General features: G+C 35.1%; 1 protein-coding gene across 1 annotated transcript in view; it reads right to left on the minus strand.

Moving 5' to 3' along the window:
* Window positions 1–18,877, minus strand: part of STAG2 (stromal antigen 2) — a 135,421-nt gene that overhangs the window by 79,503 nt on the left and 37,041 nt on the right. The window contains exons 2-3 of the mRNA XM_012664830.1: window positions 4,392–4,535; window positions 438–516 (exon numbers count right to left, since the gene is read on the minus strand). Of these exons, the coding sequence (XP_012520284.1) occupies window positions 438–516; window positions 4,392–4,435 (123 nt within the window). The 5' untranslated portion in view covers window positions 4,436–4,535. The remainder of the gene's footprint in view (window positions 1–437; window positions 517–4,391; window positions 4,536–18,877) is intronic.

Genomic DNA, 18,877 nt, shown 5'->3' on the forward strand with positions numbered 1-18,877 from the left:
CTTTTATTCATTAATCTGTCAGAGGTTAGTTGATTTTGTTATTTTTTCACAAAAAGAGCATTTGTTCTTGTGGATTCCATTTTTTTGTTATCTGTATTATTACTATAATCTTACTAGGTTTTTTATTTTCTACATTCCTTAAATACATTCTTCCAGGGTTCTGAGATATATATTTATCTGTATCTTCAGTGTTTCTTATTTTGTAACAATCGCATTTGAGGATATAAATTCAACTCTAAGAACTATGTTAAATGTATTATTACTATAATCTTACTAGGTTTTTTATTTTCTACATTCCTTAAATACATTCTTCCAGGGTTCTGCTATATATATTTATCTGTATCTGAGCTAACTATACACACACACACACACACACACACACACACGCACACGCAGTATCTTAAAAGCCAAAATAAAGTCATATATTTGGTACGTACTTTTCCTTTGCCTTGCTTTTGGTTTTTTCCTTCAATGTCTTCAAAATCTGTGTCAGAAGAAAAATGTGTCTCTGACTCCCTGTGACAAGAAGATAAGCAATAATTAGAAACGTAGATGGAGTTTCTAATTTTTGCCATATTTTCTAAAAGAAAGGCTTAGTTAACTCATTACAAAACTCCATATTATAACTAAAATAATTAAGATGCTTTTCCAAAACATGATATTATAGCACAACACCAAACATACAAGATTACCTAACCAACTATCAAAAAAACCTCTAAAATATAAATACCTAAACATTTTTTATTTTGTTCACTTTTAATCAAAGCATGAAAGCTAAACCAGTGGCTCTCAAAATTTAACCCTAGGGACTGTGGTGTTCTAATGACTGGTTTCATTTTCTGGTTTCCAGACCATAGTGCTGAAGGAAAACTGTATTTTAACACTAGGCACTGAATGGACTTAATTAGGTAATTTTAGCAATATTATATATTCTCTGATCTCTCCTGCCTTATTCAAAAAATATTTATAAATCTAGGTTTGAACACTCTACAAAATACTTATTTCTGAAAGAGTGTACATAAAACATTTTTATAAACTACTATAAATCATTTGAAATACAGTAGGGAAGTGTGCTAAGTGATCAAAATGCTTCATGAAGTAAAGCGGTGGTGAGCTATAGTCAGGAGAACCAGTTCTGGTACTAAGTGTGTGATCTTGTACAAGTAACAACCTCTCAATCTTCTCATCTACAAATAATTTATATGCAAGAAAATATGAAATCTTTAAAAGTCTTTTCAATCTCCCACACATACATCTATAGTCCTAAAAAACTGTCCCTTGTTTTAGATGAGGGGTGGAACCACTTTGTATAATCTGGATTTTCTCACACACATGGAAGCAGACTGCTTTAAATAAACATGTGTGATGCTTTCTATATGTGTAAACATGGATCTATCTAAATAGTAGTAAAATACCCTCATTTATATGTTTAAGGCAAGGCATGCTTACATTGGTATTTGGGTCACAACAAATTTTAGAATTGAGCCACATCCATAAAGGTTTTATCATCCTAAATGTGTAAATCTAGTACCAGTTTTGCTTAAAGTAACTAAAATCAAAAAGGCTATCTTTATAAAGCTAGTCTTCTCAATCTAGATTTCTTCTATTTCCATTTTTATTGCTATAATAACCCACTGTCCAGAGGCTATGAGGTAGCACAGACTGAGATAGGAATACTTTATAAATCTAAAGTAATGGTTAAGTTGCTAGCAGGAAAAAAAAATTACTATTTAGAGCACTTACCTACAAAGTAATTTAAACAATGTATTGAAGATGGTGGCAATCCTAACTATGTCCTAAAATGTTGAGAGGAAAAGGCCTGTAATAAATACCATTACCCAGAGTTAATGCACCAAAAACTGAATGACTACTATAATATTAATCCTGAAACTCATGTCTATTATATCTTAAGATTGTTGTCATCAATATTATTCTCACATGCCTATATGGTCTTGCAAAAAAACACTTGAAAATATTTTTAAATATCTTGGTGTACAAAATAATATTTCTTTCTTCCTAAGGCATGTGTGGGACACCAGCTCTCTTAGAGAGCTCAGGAACTACTATAAGTCTGCGAACAATCAGTAGTCTTTGCAATATTCCAATGGCCAGAGAGTAATCAAAGGCTCAATTACACTTTTAATTCTAATCTCCAGGCTATCCCAACTAAAAGAATGAGCTACTAGAGGTATGATTACTAACTGAAAAACCTTCTCAAGAAAGCTGGAGTGAGTAATCAGGATGGGAGTCTAAAATACCCCCAGAGAGGAAACATTCTGCTCTTTCTTCAATGCTTTCCCGTGTTTGTAAGATCAAAACCACCACCACCAAAAAAACTACCCTATATCCCAGGTGAAATAACATATATGCTTATGGAGCATACTGTGTTAACCATTTAGTGGCTTGAAGCATCATGAATCATCAATCACATGACCGAATCTTCCACTTTATTGTCCCCTCCCACCCCCAACATACCCAATCAAATGCTAGGTCTATTCTACCTCCATATCAATTTCCTTTTATCTGTTATCCTATTTGAAGCCCTAATTATTCAAGATATTCCTTTTTTTTTTTTTTTTTTTTGAGACAGAGTCTCACTCTGCTGCCTGGGCTAGAGTGCTGTGGTGTCAGCCTAGCTCAAAGAGATCCTCCTGCCTCAGCCTCCTGGGTAGCTGGGACTACAGGCATGCGCCACCATGCCTGGCTAGTATTTTCTATATATTTTTAGTTGTCCAGCTAATTTCTTTCTATTTTTAGTAGAGACGTGGTCTCACTCTTGCTCGGGCTGGTCTTGAACTCCTGACCTTGAGTGATCCTCCCGATTTGGCCTCCCAGAGTGCTAGGATTACAGGCATGAGCCACCACGCCCGGCCAAGATATTCTAATAGTCAACAGTCTAGTTGATAATACAAACTTTTTTAATTGTCTATAATCTTAATGTATTTAAGAAATTTCATAATCTTCTCTTTATATCTTTAAACTATGAGCTCATAAAGGTGGCAGAAATACCTAACTTAATTCCTCGCACAATCTAATATAATGTTCCTGCATACAGCAGGCACTTAGTATTTTTGACAAAGGTAATAAATAACTTCCACAAAGAAATTAAGGACTTGGAATACATAAAATCCTATTACAGATACTGTCTGGGGGGGGGACCTTAATGTCTTTGATCCCAGTAGACTCCACCAAATCTCCACTAAAGATAACAAAATTACTAAAAATATGAAAATCTACATAACATCAAAAGCAGATACTGGCTGCCATTATGTACAATGGGGTCTATCCATTGTTTTCAAAATTTGTAGCAACCAAACTCTCTCGTCAAATCAAGTCTCATGGAAATATAATGTGGGGTGGGTGGGTGGGGGTGTACTGTGTTTGTGTTTGTGTGTGTAAAATAAAGTTAAAGGGATTCACAGGCAGTTTAAAGTTCATTTTTCACTGAGGCACCTCATGAAACTATAGCTTAACATGAACATCACTGTTACATATGGTAGTTCAAAATCTTTCTTACATCAAAATCCAAGGAGTAATTAGAATAAAAGTTTACTAATGAGTATAGGTAGCTTTTAAGAATGGGGTAAAGACGGTATCTATGTTGAAATCACTTTATTGATCAATATGCATGTAATGTGTTTTTGCAAAATTTATGGGCTGCATGTTCTACTCTCCTAGATTTGTTTTTAGTCTATTATCATTTGATTTTATAACAAAAACCTGACTTTACATCCTAAATACTACTGGTGTATATTGCTCACTAATGAGAAAACTTAATTTTTTAAGAATCTCGTGATGCTCCCTCAAAGCAGTTGCTGTTGCAAAATCAAGTATAGACTCAGAATTACACAGAAAAATAATTTGTGCAGTATATAAATTAAAAAATAAATTTAAAACATAGCACCAAACAAGTAGGGAATAATTACTATTACAGAGGCCAATGAGCGTTGATATAAACTGTTTCAAAGTATAAATGCTATGGCAAATATTAGATCTTCTCAAGCATAAGTAAAAAATTTTTTTTGAGAGTCTCACTCCAGCACCCCGGGTAGAGTACAGTGGTATCATCATAGGTCACTGCAACCTCAAACTCCTGGGCTCAAGCGATCCTCCTGCCTCAGCCTCCAGAGTAGCTGGGACTACAGGTGCCCACCACCACACCTGGCTAATTTTTTCTATTTTTGGTAGAGGCAGGGTCTCACTCTTGCTCAGGCTGGTCTTAAACTCCTAACTTCAAGGGATCCTCCTGCCTCAGCCACCCAGAGTGCTAGGATTATAGGCGTGAGCCACCACGCCTGGCCAAGCAGAAGTAAACTTAACTCAAGTTAATACATTTCCCATTTTGTGGGGAAAAGGGGTATTTAAAAATTATCATAATATAATTTACTTACTGTAGTAGATTAAAATCAGTTGGTATTTCTGGAGCTGCTATCATTTCTTTATCATCTTCTGGAACACCTCAATGTCAGAAATATATTCATATATTTACGTGGGCAAAATGATGGTTTGCTTCTTTCTTCTAAGACAGATAACTCCTTTAAAAAGGAGAAAATAACATATTTATTATAAACACACCAAAAATTTGGGAAGAGACATCCATATCCAAAAGCTAAATTCCCCAGTGCTTGCTGATGTGTTTTGGTAAATAAGGATTTTGCTCCCCTGCATTTGACTGCTTTTGTTAGATATGGATTTGTTACAACTCTTGCAGCCCCACAGTAATAATGACACATAGGAAAAAAGGAAGCTTGTGTAACTATTATTTTTAAAATTTCTTATGATTCTCTAGCCTACCTCTATGTATATACATTAATACATCCTAAATAGGAACAGGATGGGACACCTTCACTAGTCCTGCAATCCCTGTGACAATGTTAAACCATAATACGAGATGCCTGAAAATTTATAGCTTTTTGCTGATGGTGTATAGATACAGTTAAAAGGAGCTAATAAAAAACCTAAGATATAATTTTAAAACACTTTAAAAACAGGTTCTTCTACCCTAGAGGAAACACACATTCCAAAGCCTGACATTAAATAAATAACCACTTCATGATAATACCACACTGTGTTGAAAAGAGAAGGGGAAAAAACATTAGATTTAATCTATTCCTCCCTCAAGGAACTTACAATCAATTTAAACACCAATAATGTCATGTGGACAATAGATGAATGCCATTTGTGACCAAAGTAAGTACATGTCTGGCCATAGAAAGGGTATTATTTCTAGTTTTGAAGGTCAAAGATGTATTTCCTAAATGAGAGAATGATCTAAAAGCAAATGACCAGTCTATAAGAAGGAGAAAACAGGCTAAAGCTAAGGTCTGAAGCTCTTGGTCTTATCTGTACTTTTCTTAAATTTTCTTTCTGTTGTTTCTTCTTTTATTTCCAAGTAAATTTAGTACTTGGTGGCCACCTACTTAAAAAGTAGATAAGACCAAACATATCAAATAAATAATAAATGCTCAAATATAACAGATTTACAAACTCCTAATGATCTCTTCTAAAGAAGTAGACATCACACAAGAAACAGCCCAAGTTTTCTATTAACTTAAATCTCTAAAAAAAATCATAAATGGCTATTAATATTTAACATACAGAAGTTCAAAATACTGCATTTCCTAGCTTACTCTAGTAAAGCTGAAGTAAAATATTAGTTTTTGTTCACGAAAATATATAAATGAGGTAACAAGAATGAATAATCTACAAATTAACTGTGAATAATCAAGAATTATATATACCACCATTGAGTTTATCTTTTTTCTGAATGTGAGATTGCAAAACCTTTAGCTACAACTGTTAATATGGTCTTCAAAGGAGAAGGCCCTAAGTCACTGTACCAGGACTGTTCCCCTCCAAGACCACTAATTATTAGTCTGGCTTTATTCATAGTTAACACAAGGAATTGTCCAAGTAGTACACCAGAGTTTTGAGGCTTGTTATCATATGTAGGATATGCCTTTACCTCCTAAAATGCTAATTTATTTTACAAAGAAAACTATTTTTTTAAAAGAAAACTATTTTATTTTTTTAAAGGGAATTGGAGAGTCACAGATCTAATAAATTCTAACCAACAGGTCAGGTCATCTAGATTGCAAGATGGCAATAAATTGGCCATGTGATCCTTGCCATGTCTGTCTGCCTCTCTGAGCATTTTATAAAAACCAAACTTACTGCTTTCTTTCAATATAGTTTTTACACAAACTTTAAAGATATTTCATAAATGTAGTCTCCTAAGGAATGACAGGTGAGGAACATAAAGAATGCATCAGCTCTGAAAAGCAAGGAGCACTAAACAAAATACTGTGTGATATACCACATTACCGTGAATAGCACAAAATTAATTTCTAGTGTAAAAGAAAGAAGTCTTCCAGGTCAAATTATCTTGCACAGCATAGGCTATACTAACATGTACTTGGTAATTTGAAAGCAAAGCAAACACAAAAGCAAAATCCAAGATTTTGCGTATTTTTTTTTGGGACAGAGTCTCACTCTTGCCGGGGTTAGAGTGCCGTGGCGTCAGCCTAGCTCACACCAGCCTCAAACTCCTGGGCTCAAGCGATCCTACTGCCTCAGCCTCCCGAGTAGCTGGGACTACAGGCATGCGCCACCATGCCCAGCTAATTTTTTCTATGTATTTTTAGTTGTCCGATTAATTTCTTTCTATTTCTAGTACAGATGGGATCTCGCTCTTGCTCAGGCTGGTCTCGAACTCCTGAGCTCAAACAGTCCTCCCACCTCAGCCTCTCAGAGTGCTAGGATTACAGGCGTAAGCCACCGTGCCCGGCCATTGCCTATATTCTTAAAAGAAAAAAATATTGTGTCACAGTCTGACAGACTTAGAAAAAAATTATTGAACTGGTCAATTCCCTACCCCGGTTAAATATTTTTTTTGAAAAAAATCCATCCAAGTAAAAGTATCTACCATGTGCCAAACACAATGCTGGCCAAAGGGAATACTATAATAAACATGAGCGCAATGATCCTTGCCCTTACTACCTATACGAGAAACATGAAAACATTTATTTCTACTAGAAGACACCTACCTCTTATTGTCACCTAATATCATTAAATGTCAGAATGCTAAATTCCATGTATTTGGGCTTTTGCTATTTGAATCATTCTCTAAACAACTAATTTGCCATCAAAACAGTTTATCACAGCTGAACAAAAATTGTAAATATTAAAGTTGCTTTGCAATTTAAAAGGGAAAGAACACAAAGGGTAAGTTGGCATTGGGTTTTTTTTTTAAAGAATACAAACTTTAATCTATATGAAGAGCTAAGGATATTTATGTTTTTTATTTTAAATATCTACAGATGCATATATATACAGTTTGCTTCCCCGAAAGACTTAAATTAAAAATTTCACATCATTTTCAAATGTGCTTAATATCATTTGACCTAATTGGGAAACTCAAAACTACAAAAATTATGTTATGCTCAAATAATAGTTTAAAAATCAAACTTACCACACCATATCTGGACTACTGTAGGTTATTAACTTTTTAAAAAATATGCTCAAAGATCACAAGGTGGAGCTCTTACCTAGTGTCAAGGAAAATTTTGAGGTCTCTCACATGTACCAATTCTCTGTAACTACTATAAGAGTTAACATTCCAACAGCTTTGGAGGATAAAACATAAAAATAAGTCTCGATCACTATTTTCCTTTGGGGAAAAAAACTTACACAACAACCACCAGCTTCTGCTTTTCCTTACTGAAAATTAAGCAATCACATTTTTAGATAGGCTGAATAATACACATTAAAGTAAAACCAGGCTGGGCCTGGTGGCTCACGCCTGTAATCCCAGCACTTTGGGATGCTGAGGTGGGAGGATTCCTTGAGGCCAGGAATTAGAGACTAGCCTGGGCAACATAGTGAGATCTCTCTACAAAAAATTTTTAAAATTAGCCCGGCGTAGTGGCACGCACCAGTAGTCCTAGCTACTGGGGAGGTTAAGGCAGGAGGATCACTTGACCCTAGGAGGACTAAGTAGCAGTAAACTACATGTTAGTGCCACTGCACTCCAGCCTGGTCAACAGAACAAGGCCCCATCTCAAAAAACAAATAAATAAAGTAAAACCATTTCCTTAGGTTCACATGTACAGTATGCTGTCATTCATTTATAATTAATGGATTAAAAATAATAGGTGATCAGGCCGGGCGCGGTGGCTCACGCCTGTAATCCTAGCTCTCTGGGAGGCCGAGGCGGGTGGATTGTTTGAGCTCAGGAGTTCGAAACCAGCCTGAGCAAGAGCGAGACCCCGTCTCTACTAAAAATAGAAAGAAATTAATCGGACAACTAAAAATATATAGAAAAAACTAGCCGGGCATAGTGGCACATGCCTGTAGTCCCAGCTACTCGGGAGGCTGACACAGGAGGATCGCTTGAGCCCAGGAGTTTGAGGTTGCTGTGAGCTAGGCTGACGCCATGGCACTCTAGCCTGGGCAAAAAGAGTGAGACTCTGTCTCAAAAAAAAAAAAATAATAATAGGTGATCATATATTTTTAATTTTAATCATTAAATTCAAGTAAACACTCTCAGGAGCATTGTTTTTCATAAAAACAGATATAAAAGCTGAAACTTTATCACCGTAACTTTTCAGGTTATTATATAATTAGTATGTGTCTATGGCCTGTTGTTCAAAGTTTAGATTACAAATTAAATTCAGTAAGAAAAAAAATTTTTCTTCTACTTCTAAACACTCACCAGATACCTATTACTATAGCATATTGACACAAATATGCAAAAATTATGATTATGTTTGCCATCTGGTTTTTATTTTTTGTCTCAACTGATATGGGAAATATGTTTGCATCTTTAACTCTGAAAAATGACTTGCTAAATTCATTAAAATTATGCCCCCAAAATAAAAGCACACACAAAACATCCTGATATCTTTCTTTGATATCGTTTAAAAATCTTAAGGTAATCTTTTTTTTTTCTCTTTTTGCTAAAAGAATGATTATTTTAAAGGTATTTTAACTCAATCCCAAGCGGTCTCAAGACAAAAAATAAAAAGCTGCAAAGCCATCACTAATAAGATTCCTTGGAATCCATATGCTATTGAAGAGTACGGGCAGGGGGTGGCACTTCAAGTAGCTGGTTTCTTAATTCTCTCACTAAAAATGTAGAAATATTCAACTACTAAAAACTGGCACATTGACACACCACATGCCATTCCCTTATCTTAACACTCCTCCCAAAAGGGCCACATACTTCCACCTATAAAGGATCACATCCAGGAAATGTCTACACCCTTCTAAAATGCCACCATCATTACAACACAAATACTAAAGATTAGGAATTACCCAAATGCTCAATCATGGATTAAGAGACAGTACATCAATGTAACTAATATAACATTCATACAATGAAATATTTATGACTGTGTACCAACGTGGGTAGAGTATGATGTTAAAAACCACACATTTGGATGTAATATTAACAATAAAAAAAGCAAAGGAAATCAGTTAACATATCAGGGTGGTGAAAATGTGGATGAGCTTTAAAATTTTAATTTACGATCTTACTGTTAACAAAAAAAGTAAATTATGGGGGGGATTTAGTTTTTAACATATTCTATTAAAACCTGAACTACCTGAGGAATTATAAAACTCAAAACTATGCTGTTTGTTAAAATTTATTCATACGTGTCCATAATCTTATAAAGTTAAACATGTACAAAAACTGAGTTCTACCATAAAATTGTCTTCATTATGTTTGCCTACTCAAGATTAGCAGGGAACAGAAACTTTGTTCTTACAGACTCCTGACAATAGGACCCTTTTATTGGCCTATGTACTTTTTCAGGAGACAGCAGACAAGTCTGTCATTTAGTCTGAGGTTGTGATTGCTAAAAGGTAAACTAGCCCCTGCAACAGTACATTTGATCAAAACAGTAAAGTTAGTATCATTTCTATGTCAAATGATACATGGCAACTTTAGTCCATACCGTAAGAAATGAACAGCTCACCCAAAATTTAGACATAAATACCTATCTTCAAAAAGAGAAAAAAAAAAAACCCTACTGCCCCTTTCATGATTAATAACCTTAAAAAAAATTCTCCTTTCCCAAAAGAGATTTTTCCTCCCTCTTTTGATATCCCTAATTTGTGCTAAATCTTCTGAGTATTTAATGACATGGTGAAAAGAATAACAAATCAAGCAATGATCACGTGTACTCAGACCAGTAGTAAAATCTTAACCTGAAAGTTTCTTGATAACACTCATACCAGAGCTACTACATATATCATTTGCAAATATCTTTTCTCTTCCACAAACCTGGATGAAGTCCTAAAGAATTCCTAATGGTAATCCTGCTCTAGTGCAGGAATAGGTAACCTAGAGAGGGTGTGACTGGAAGAAATCTGCATATCTAAGAAAATTAATGACCCTGTCTACTTTTCCTAACTAACTGTAGGATAGGTTCCTTTTTGCGCTCAGAAACTTTAAAGAAGAAGGGAGAGAGGCCAAAAGTAAAGGGCCCTTCTAAAATAACCAAGTAGACAAATTGAACATGACTAAGGCTAAAACACTTCAAAAATAACTTTTACTTTCAGGAAGAGGGGAAGGAGCAAGCTGGGGCAGTCTGCAGATACAGCATCACTACATACTGCCAGAAACTAAAGCCAGACAGAACTGGAAACATCCACCTGTTCCCCTCCTATTTTTAAGTGTATGATAGGAGGTGCTCAGCAATCTTCCTAATTTCCTTGTCTACCAACATTCCCCAACACTTTCAAAATATGACTCAAGCCCTCACCAAAATTGGGATCACCTGGCCCAACCTACATATTCAGCCTCTCCTAGTTCTTGACCATCAGGTCTGATGTCTGTAAAAAAAAAAAAAAAAAAAAAAGATCTAGCATGCACTTGTGAACTTAGCAACAAATAAATATTAATCAGTGTGTGTGTGGGGAGGAGCGGGGTGTGGAAGAAAAGGCTTCTGCCTTATTCCTGCAGACCTAGTACTCTACCAACTTTACTCAGTTGTAACCTCTACCTAAATCACCCAAAAATCATACCCTGCGTCTAACATGTTCTTGCTGTTCCACGTCTACCACCCGATCCCAGGAATTAGAATCTGTCTCTTGAGTTGCCCTAACCTGAATGCCACAAATATTGTCCTCCTCTCATCGGTCTGACCATACTGGCACTGGCTGCTGCTTGACACTGGATACCATATGATAGCTAACATTTTGGATACATCCCCGCTCTCAAATTCCACATCTGCTAATTCTCCAGTCTGTCCTAATAAGCTGCAGTTGACTAGACATCATCTGGCTCTATTCTAAATAAACATCAAAACAACAGCTAATAATTTTTAAAAGTGTTGTCAATGCCCACTCTTCATATCTCACTTACATCTGAATAATAACTCAACATTTAGCTTTATGTATTGACTTAATTTTATATCTATACATCTCCCAATAACATAACTCCCTATATGTCATAAATGGCAGGACACCACAATAGATAACTACAACTGGGTGTAGTAGCTATCAACATTTAAGGTGAGACTCAATTAGCTGGTACAGATGAATATCTAGATCCGAAAATAAAATTTACAACAGAGCTAAATTCATGTGTTAACAGTCATAAATATTATACCACATGATATAAGCACAACGTTATTACAATCAATACCATTTCTCACTGGGCATCATTGGCTCATTGGCAAATTTCAAGCAATGGCAGATATCAAGGCAAATTCCACAACAAAGTAGACCAAAACAGGATAATTCTGTTTCGATTTCAGGGGAAGTCTAAATTTTCACGTCACATACTCAATAGATTACATCAAAAGCTTCCACATTTATTTATTCAAGGTAGTAAAAAGTTCTAAATGAAATATTGAGTGTTTATAAATAATTTGCTTTGAGATGGGAGATACAACTGTAGCCAAATACAATTCAGTAAATTAAAAGCAATAAAGAAGTATAAAATAAATCACTTTATGGAGGGTAATGGAAAATTTTAAACCAAAATTTAGAACTGCAGTGACTAATAAGTACGATACCACTTTTTTTAATTTAGCATGACCACGCAACAGAACACACGTCACATACCCAATTTTTTTGTTCCTTTCACTTCTGATTAGTTAAGACCTTATTAAAATATCTCACATAACCAGCCACTTGATATAACCCACTAATCCTTTTGCCTACAACCACAGTATACAATTCATAGGCTTGATTTATATTCGTATTCAAGTTCAGAAATCAAATATGCTTTCACAATTCAGTTTGTGAACACAGTAGAGTTACTTGCCAATTCTTATTTCAGATCTAAGAGTTTGATTCTTCATTTGATAATTCCACACAGTGGTAACAACAGACCCATATCCCTGACAAATATTAATGCAAATATACTTAACAAAATAATAGCAAAACAAGGCCGGGTGCGGTGGCTCATGCTTGTAATCCTAGCACCCTGGGAAGCTGAGGTGGGCAGATTGTTTGAGCTCAGGAGTTTGAGACCAGCCTGAGCAAGAGCGAGACCCCGTCTCTACTAAAAATGGAAAGAAATTAATTGGACAGCTAAAAATATATACAAAAAAATTTAGCCGGGCATGGTGGCACGTGCCTATAGTCCCAGCTACCTGGGAGACTGAGGCAGTAGGATCGCTTGAGCCCAGGAGTTTGAGGTTGCTGTGAGCTAGGCTGACGCCACGGCACTCTAGCCCGGGCAACAGAGTGAGACTCTGTCTCAAAAAAAAAAAAATAATAATAATAGCAAAACAAAATTCATGAGCACATAAAAAAGATTATAATACACCAAGTGGGATTTATTCCTGGAATGCAAGGCTGATTCAACACACAAAACCCAACATAATACAGGACATTAACAGAACGAAGGACAAAAACCACATCATCGTCTTAACTGATACAGAAAAAGCATTTGACAAGATTCAACACCCTTTCACTGCAAAAACACTCAACAAATTAGAACTAGAAGAAAACTACTTGCTATTGTTTGATTGTCCCCTTCAAGGGCATGTGGAAATTTAATTCCCAACGTGGGCCCTTTAAGAGGTGATTTGGTCATGAGCGCTCTGCTCTCATGAATGGATTAATCCACTTGTGGACTAATGGCTTAATAGATTAATGGATAAATAGGTTATCTTGGGAGGAGGACTGGCGGCTTTAGAAAAACAGGAAGAGAGACCTGAGTTAGCACACCCAGCCCCCATGCCATGTAATGCCCTGCTTCATCAAGGACCCTGCAGAGAATTCCCACTAGCAAGAAGGCCCTCACCAGATATGGCCCTGAACCTTGGACCTCTAAGCCTCTACAACTGTAAGAAATAAATTCCTTTGCTTTATAAATTGCCCAGTTTGGGGTATTCTGTTATAAGCAACAAAAAATGAACTAAGACATTATCTCTACATTTAAAAGGTCATTTATGAACAGCCCACAGCTAACACCAAACTCCATGGTAAAAGACTGAAAGCTTTTCCTCTACGATCTGGAACAAGGCAAGGATGCCCACTCTCACCACTGCTATTCAACATTGGATTGGAAGTCCTATCCAAAGCAATTAGGCAAGAAAAATAAATATAAAAGGCATTAAAGTTAAAAAGGAAGAAATAAAATTATCTGTTCCCAGATGACATGATCTTTATGTAGAAAACCCACAAATAAAATACTGTTAGAACTAATAAACAAATTCAGTAAAGTTGCAGGATACAAAATCAACATGCAAAATTCATTTGTACTTCTAAACAATAAAAATGAACAATCTCAAAAGGAAATTAAGAAAACAATTACATTTACAACAGCATCAAAAAGAATAAAATAATAAAGAATAAACCTAACCAAGGAGCTAGAAGACTTGTACAGTGAAAACCACAAAATATTCCTGAAAGAAATTAAACATGACACAAATAAATGGAAAAACATCTTGTCTTCATGAATTGGAAGACTTACTATTGTTATGATGTCCATACTACCCAAAATAATCTACAGATTTCAATGCAATCCCTATCAAAATCGCAATAGCATTTTTTGCAGAAACAGAAAAATTCAGCCTAAAATTCACATGGATTCCCAAGGGACTGCGAATAGTCCAGACAATTCTGGAAGGAAGAACAAAGTTAGAGGACTCACATGTCCTAACTTCAAAACATTACTTACTGTAAAGAGTTCTCACTTAACAGCAAGGACAAGTTCTTGGAAACTGCGACTTTAAGCACAACAATATACATAAGGTCCTGGAATGAATAATGCTATAATGTTGATGAGAAACATAAATTGTTTTCATTATATATTGTTTAATTTAAAAGTCATAGTTTCCAAGAACCCATCAGTGACGTTAAGTAAGGACTTACTATACAAAGCTATAGTAATCAAAACCGTGAGGTATTACCATAAAGAAAGACAGACAGACCAATGGAATAGAATAGAGAACCGAAACATAAACCCTTGTGTATCTGGTCAAATGATCTTCAACAAGGGTCCCAAGACCACTTAATGGGGAAAGGAGAGTCTCTTAAGCGAATGGGGGTGGTGGACATCTACCTGAAGAAAAATGACGTTGGACCCTTATCGTACACCACATACAAAAATTAATTCAAAATAAAGACCTAAATGTAAGGTCTAAAACTGTAAAAGTCCTAGAAGAAAACAAGAAAAGCTTTGTGATGCTACAGTTGGCAATGATTTCTTTGATGACACCAAAAGCACGAGACAAAAGAAGCAAAAATTAGGGCCAGATGCGGTGGCTCACTCCTGTAATCCTAGCACTTTGGGAGGCCCAGGCCGGAGGACTGCTTGAGGCCAAGAGTTTGAGCCCAGCCTGAGCAATAGTGAGATTCCATCTCCACAAAAAAATAGAAAAATTAGCCAGGTGTGGTGGCACATGTCTATAGTCTCAGCTACTTGGGAGGCTGAGGAAGGAGGATCACCCAAGCCCAGGAGTTTGAGGTTGCTGTGAACTGTGATAAGGCCACTTCATTCTAGCCTGGGTGACACAGTGAAACCTGGTCTCAAAAAAAGTAGGCAAAGGACTTAAATAGGCATTTCTGGAAAGATGATATACAAATGGCCAATGGCATATAAAAAGAAGCTAAACATCACTAATCATCAGAGAAATGCAAATCAAAACCAGAATAAGATATCACCTCACACCCATTAGGATAGTTACTATTAAAAAAACAGAAAAGAACACATTATTTAGCCAGGATGTAGAGAAATTACAACTCCTGTGCACTGTTAATGGAATTGTAAAATGGTGCAATCACTATGGAAAACAGTATGAACATTTCTTTCAGAATAAAATCAGAACTACCATATGATCCAGCAATCCCACTTCTGGGTACATACTCCAAAGAATTGAAAGCAGGGTCTTGAACAGATATTTGCACACCCAAAAAGCAAGGTCTCAAACACCCACATTCACAGCAGCACTATTCACATTAGCCAAGAGGTGAAAGTAACTCAAATGTACATTGACGGATAAATGGATAAACAAAATGTGGCATATACGTACGATAGAATATTATTCAGGTTTAATAAGGAAGGAAATTCAGTAACACACTATAACATAGATGAGCCCTGAGGACATTATGCTAAGTGAAATAAGCCAGTCACATAAAAACAAATACTATGATTCTGCTTATGAGGTATCTAAAGTAGCTAAATTCATAGAAACAGAAAGTATAATGGTGGTTACCAGGGACTGAGGGAAGGGAGAAAAGCAGTTGTTTGATAGGTATAGAGTTTCAAATTTGCAAGATGAAAAATTCCTGTAAATCTGTTTCACAATAGTATGAATATACGTAACACTAGTAAACTGTATGCTTAAAAAATGATTAAGATGGTAAATTTTATGTTGTTTTTTTAAAATAATTTTATAGCATGTCATGCTTGCGCAGGGGCCATGCTAATCTTCTCTGTATCATTCCTATTTTAGTATATGTTCTGCCGAAGCGAGCACTTTGTGTTTTTTTACCACAATAAAAAAATTAAATTTAAATCTCCTTTTATCAAGCAAGCTTCTTTCATATGGTATAGACTCACAAAATCAATCATTTGAGAACATCTTCCTACTAAACAAGCATATTATATAAGTATTCATATCTTTTGAGACACAATTTTATAAATTAAGACACTGTATAATTGATATCTATTTTGACAGACTTTTTTTCTCCTACTTAATAAGGTTTAGAATGCACAAAAGTTATGTTAATTTTACAGAAAAAAAATCAAGAGAAATAATCCAGCTAGCTGTTCCAAAAAACATGGAAGCACTTGGATGAGTGAGAACAATCTCAGCTACATTTTTTTAAGTTACTCACCATAGAGTATGAAAATTATTGTTGAAATCCATTTTACAAATATTCAACATTTCTCTCCCATGTTCAAAATGTGTTGGTACAAGTCAAGTCTCATAGTTACTGACGAGAGATAAGAGCACAAAACTTAAAGCCAGGAGAAAAAGCAGCAAGAACCTTCTACCATCAATGCAAGCAAGCTGTATTAAAGGGTTAGCATACTAAACGGTCTTGTGGTGAAACTAGGAATTAGGAATCACTGATCTCTAAAATGCAACATTTGATTCCATTGAACTCAGGGAGGAAGCATACGACATAAATATGATCCACTGATATATATATATATATATTTTATATATATATATATAGTTAGATTACTGGTGCTAGATATCAACAGGGCCCCCCCACACACATTTTATCCTGTAATCTATTCCATTTTCCATGACTTTATACACCCATGAGCATAAAGTATACTTTAGTATGCCTTCTAAACAGACCACCTCTCATTCTGAATCCTAAGATAATGGTAGTTTTTTAACCCTTCCTAGAGCAACATAGACCAACAGACTACTTTCTTTCTAAACCACAATGAATACGTTAAAGCATCCTGCAAAACATCCCCAAAAGGACTATCAAGATGTTAAAAAAGGAAGCAAAATAATGAGTCAGCAAACATTTAATATTAAGAATATATTATTTAATACAAATATATACTAGGGCTAATGTTTTTATGTTTTAATCTTGAAAGTATACTCTACTTCAGAGAACTTGAAACTACCTCTTAGATTCATAGTTATTGCAACTTTGCTGTTATGACATAGTTTGTTGTACCAACAGTTTATCTGCTAAGTCATTAGTCAGGAAAGAAACTTCTCAATTAGAAAATTCTTTCTACAGAAAAACATGTGTTGTAATGATCCATTTCACAAAAAGGTATCTGCCAAATAATGCAGCAACACTGAAAACAACATGTATGAGGAGATTCTTCTTATGCAAGGATCTCCCATCTTATTCTATAATTAACTTTGGCAACAGTACTCAAAATGCTCTTTTCATCATGAAAAACAATCTCCCTCTCCCTCTTTCCTCCCACCCACCAATGATTGTGCTCAGCTCTCCTGATTAGTAAATTCCAACTAAGAAAGGGAAAACTTTTTTCCTCCAACTGCTTCATATAAATTATTCCGATGTTTGCCAAAACCTCACTCTCCCATCATTTTACTTGAATGTTTTTCTTCATTATGTCCCTATACACAGGTTATTCCTGTGTCACCTGCTTTGCCTAACCATAACAACTTACTAGGTATTCAACTATATTTCATCTGTTTTTCTATCCCAAGTTACAGAGTAACTAGCAGAGTTTCTCCATTGCTATATACTTTTTGACTTAGTTACTAGTAAACCTACTATTTCAAATTGATCATAACTTGTGGATCAGAAATGGTTCAGAAGTCAGTGTGGCAGATTCAACTCTCACACCAAAAAAAACAGCATTAACACAACTCTGAAAATCTTCTGTTAGGTCTAGCACTTAATATTAAAGTTTACATCAAATTATGTTGAACAGTGTGCTACCTTTCACACGAGTTGTAAAATAAGAATGTGTGTGTGAATGGATGTATTTGTATATACAAAAAGAAATATTGGAAGGATTAATAAGAAACATTTTTTAATGTTTGTAGGGGAGGGAATGATAAAAGGAATACAGGAGGCAGGAGTCTGTGGAAGACTTCTATATATAGTTTTCCATATAATTTTAACTTTTGAATTAGGAAAATGTATTATCATTCGTTCAAAAAAGGAAACTGAATTTTTATAATTCCTAAAATTAAAAACTAATTGGAAAAAATAAACCTAAGTGTATACATCAAATTAATAACATAAGCATACAGAGAAAGCATTTGTATTGACTTCAGAACACAATACTCTGTTTATCTTTAGAAGGATGAATTCTAAGGACAAAAATAAGAAAATTCATCTTCATGCAACAGTTCTGTTGTTTGTTATATTTCTTCTGAAGTTATTTTCTTTATACTATAGGAGAAACCATATAAGTAATCATGTTAATGATAATAAGAACCAAGATTTTAAGTGTAAAAGAAATAATTAGCAAAGAAACTTTTAAAACACATGCTAAAATTGAAAGAGGGAAATGCAAATTAAAACCACAATCTGGTATCACTACACCTATCAGAATTGCCAAAATAAAAAACGGTGACAACATCAAAATGCTAGCAAAGGTGTAGCAAAACTGATTCTTATACACTGCTGGTGGAAATGTAAAATGATACAACCACTCTGGCAAAGAGCTTAGAAGTTTCTTTAATGAGGGTAGGGAAAAAAAAAAGTTTCTTTAAAAACAATACACGTTTTTACCATAACAATCAGTGATCTTACTCCTGAGCATTTAACCCAAAGAAAGGAAAACCAACATCCACACAAAAACATGTACATGAATGTTCATAGAAGCTTCATTTGTAATAGCAAAATATTAAAAGCAACTCTGTTACAGGGGTTGAATTGTGACTTCCAAAATTCATATGTTGAAGTCCTAAACCTCAGTACTTCAGAATTTGACCTTATTTGGAGTCAGGGT

This window comes from Propithecus coquereli, unplaced genomic scaffold, assembly GCF_000956105.1.
Source record: "Propithecus coquereli isolate 6110/MARCELLA unplaced genomic scaffold, Pcoq_1.0 Scaffold92, whole genome shotgun sequence".
NCBI classification, from domain to species: domain Eukaryota; kingdom Metazoa; phylum Chordata; class Mammalia; order Primates; family Indriidae; genus Propithecus; species Propithecus coquereli.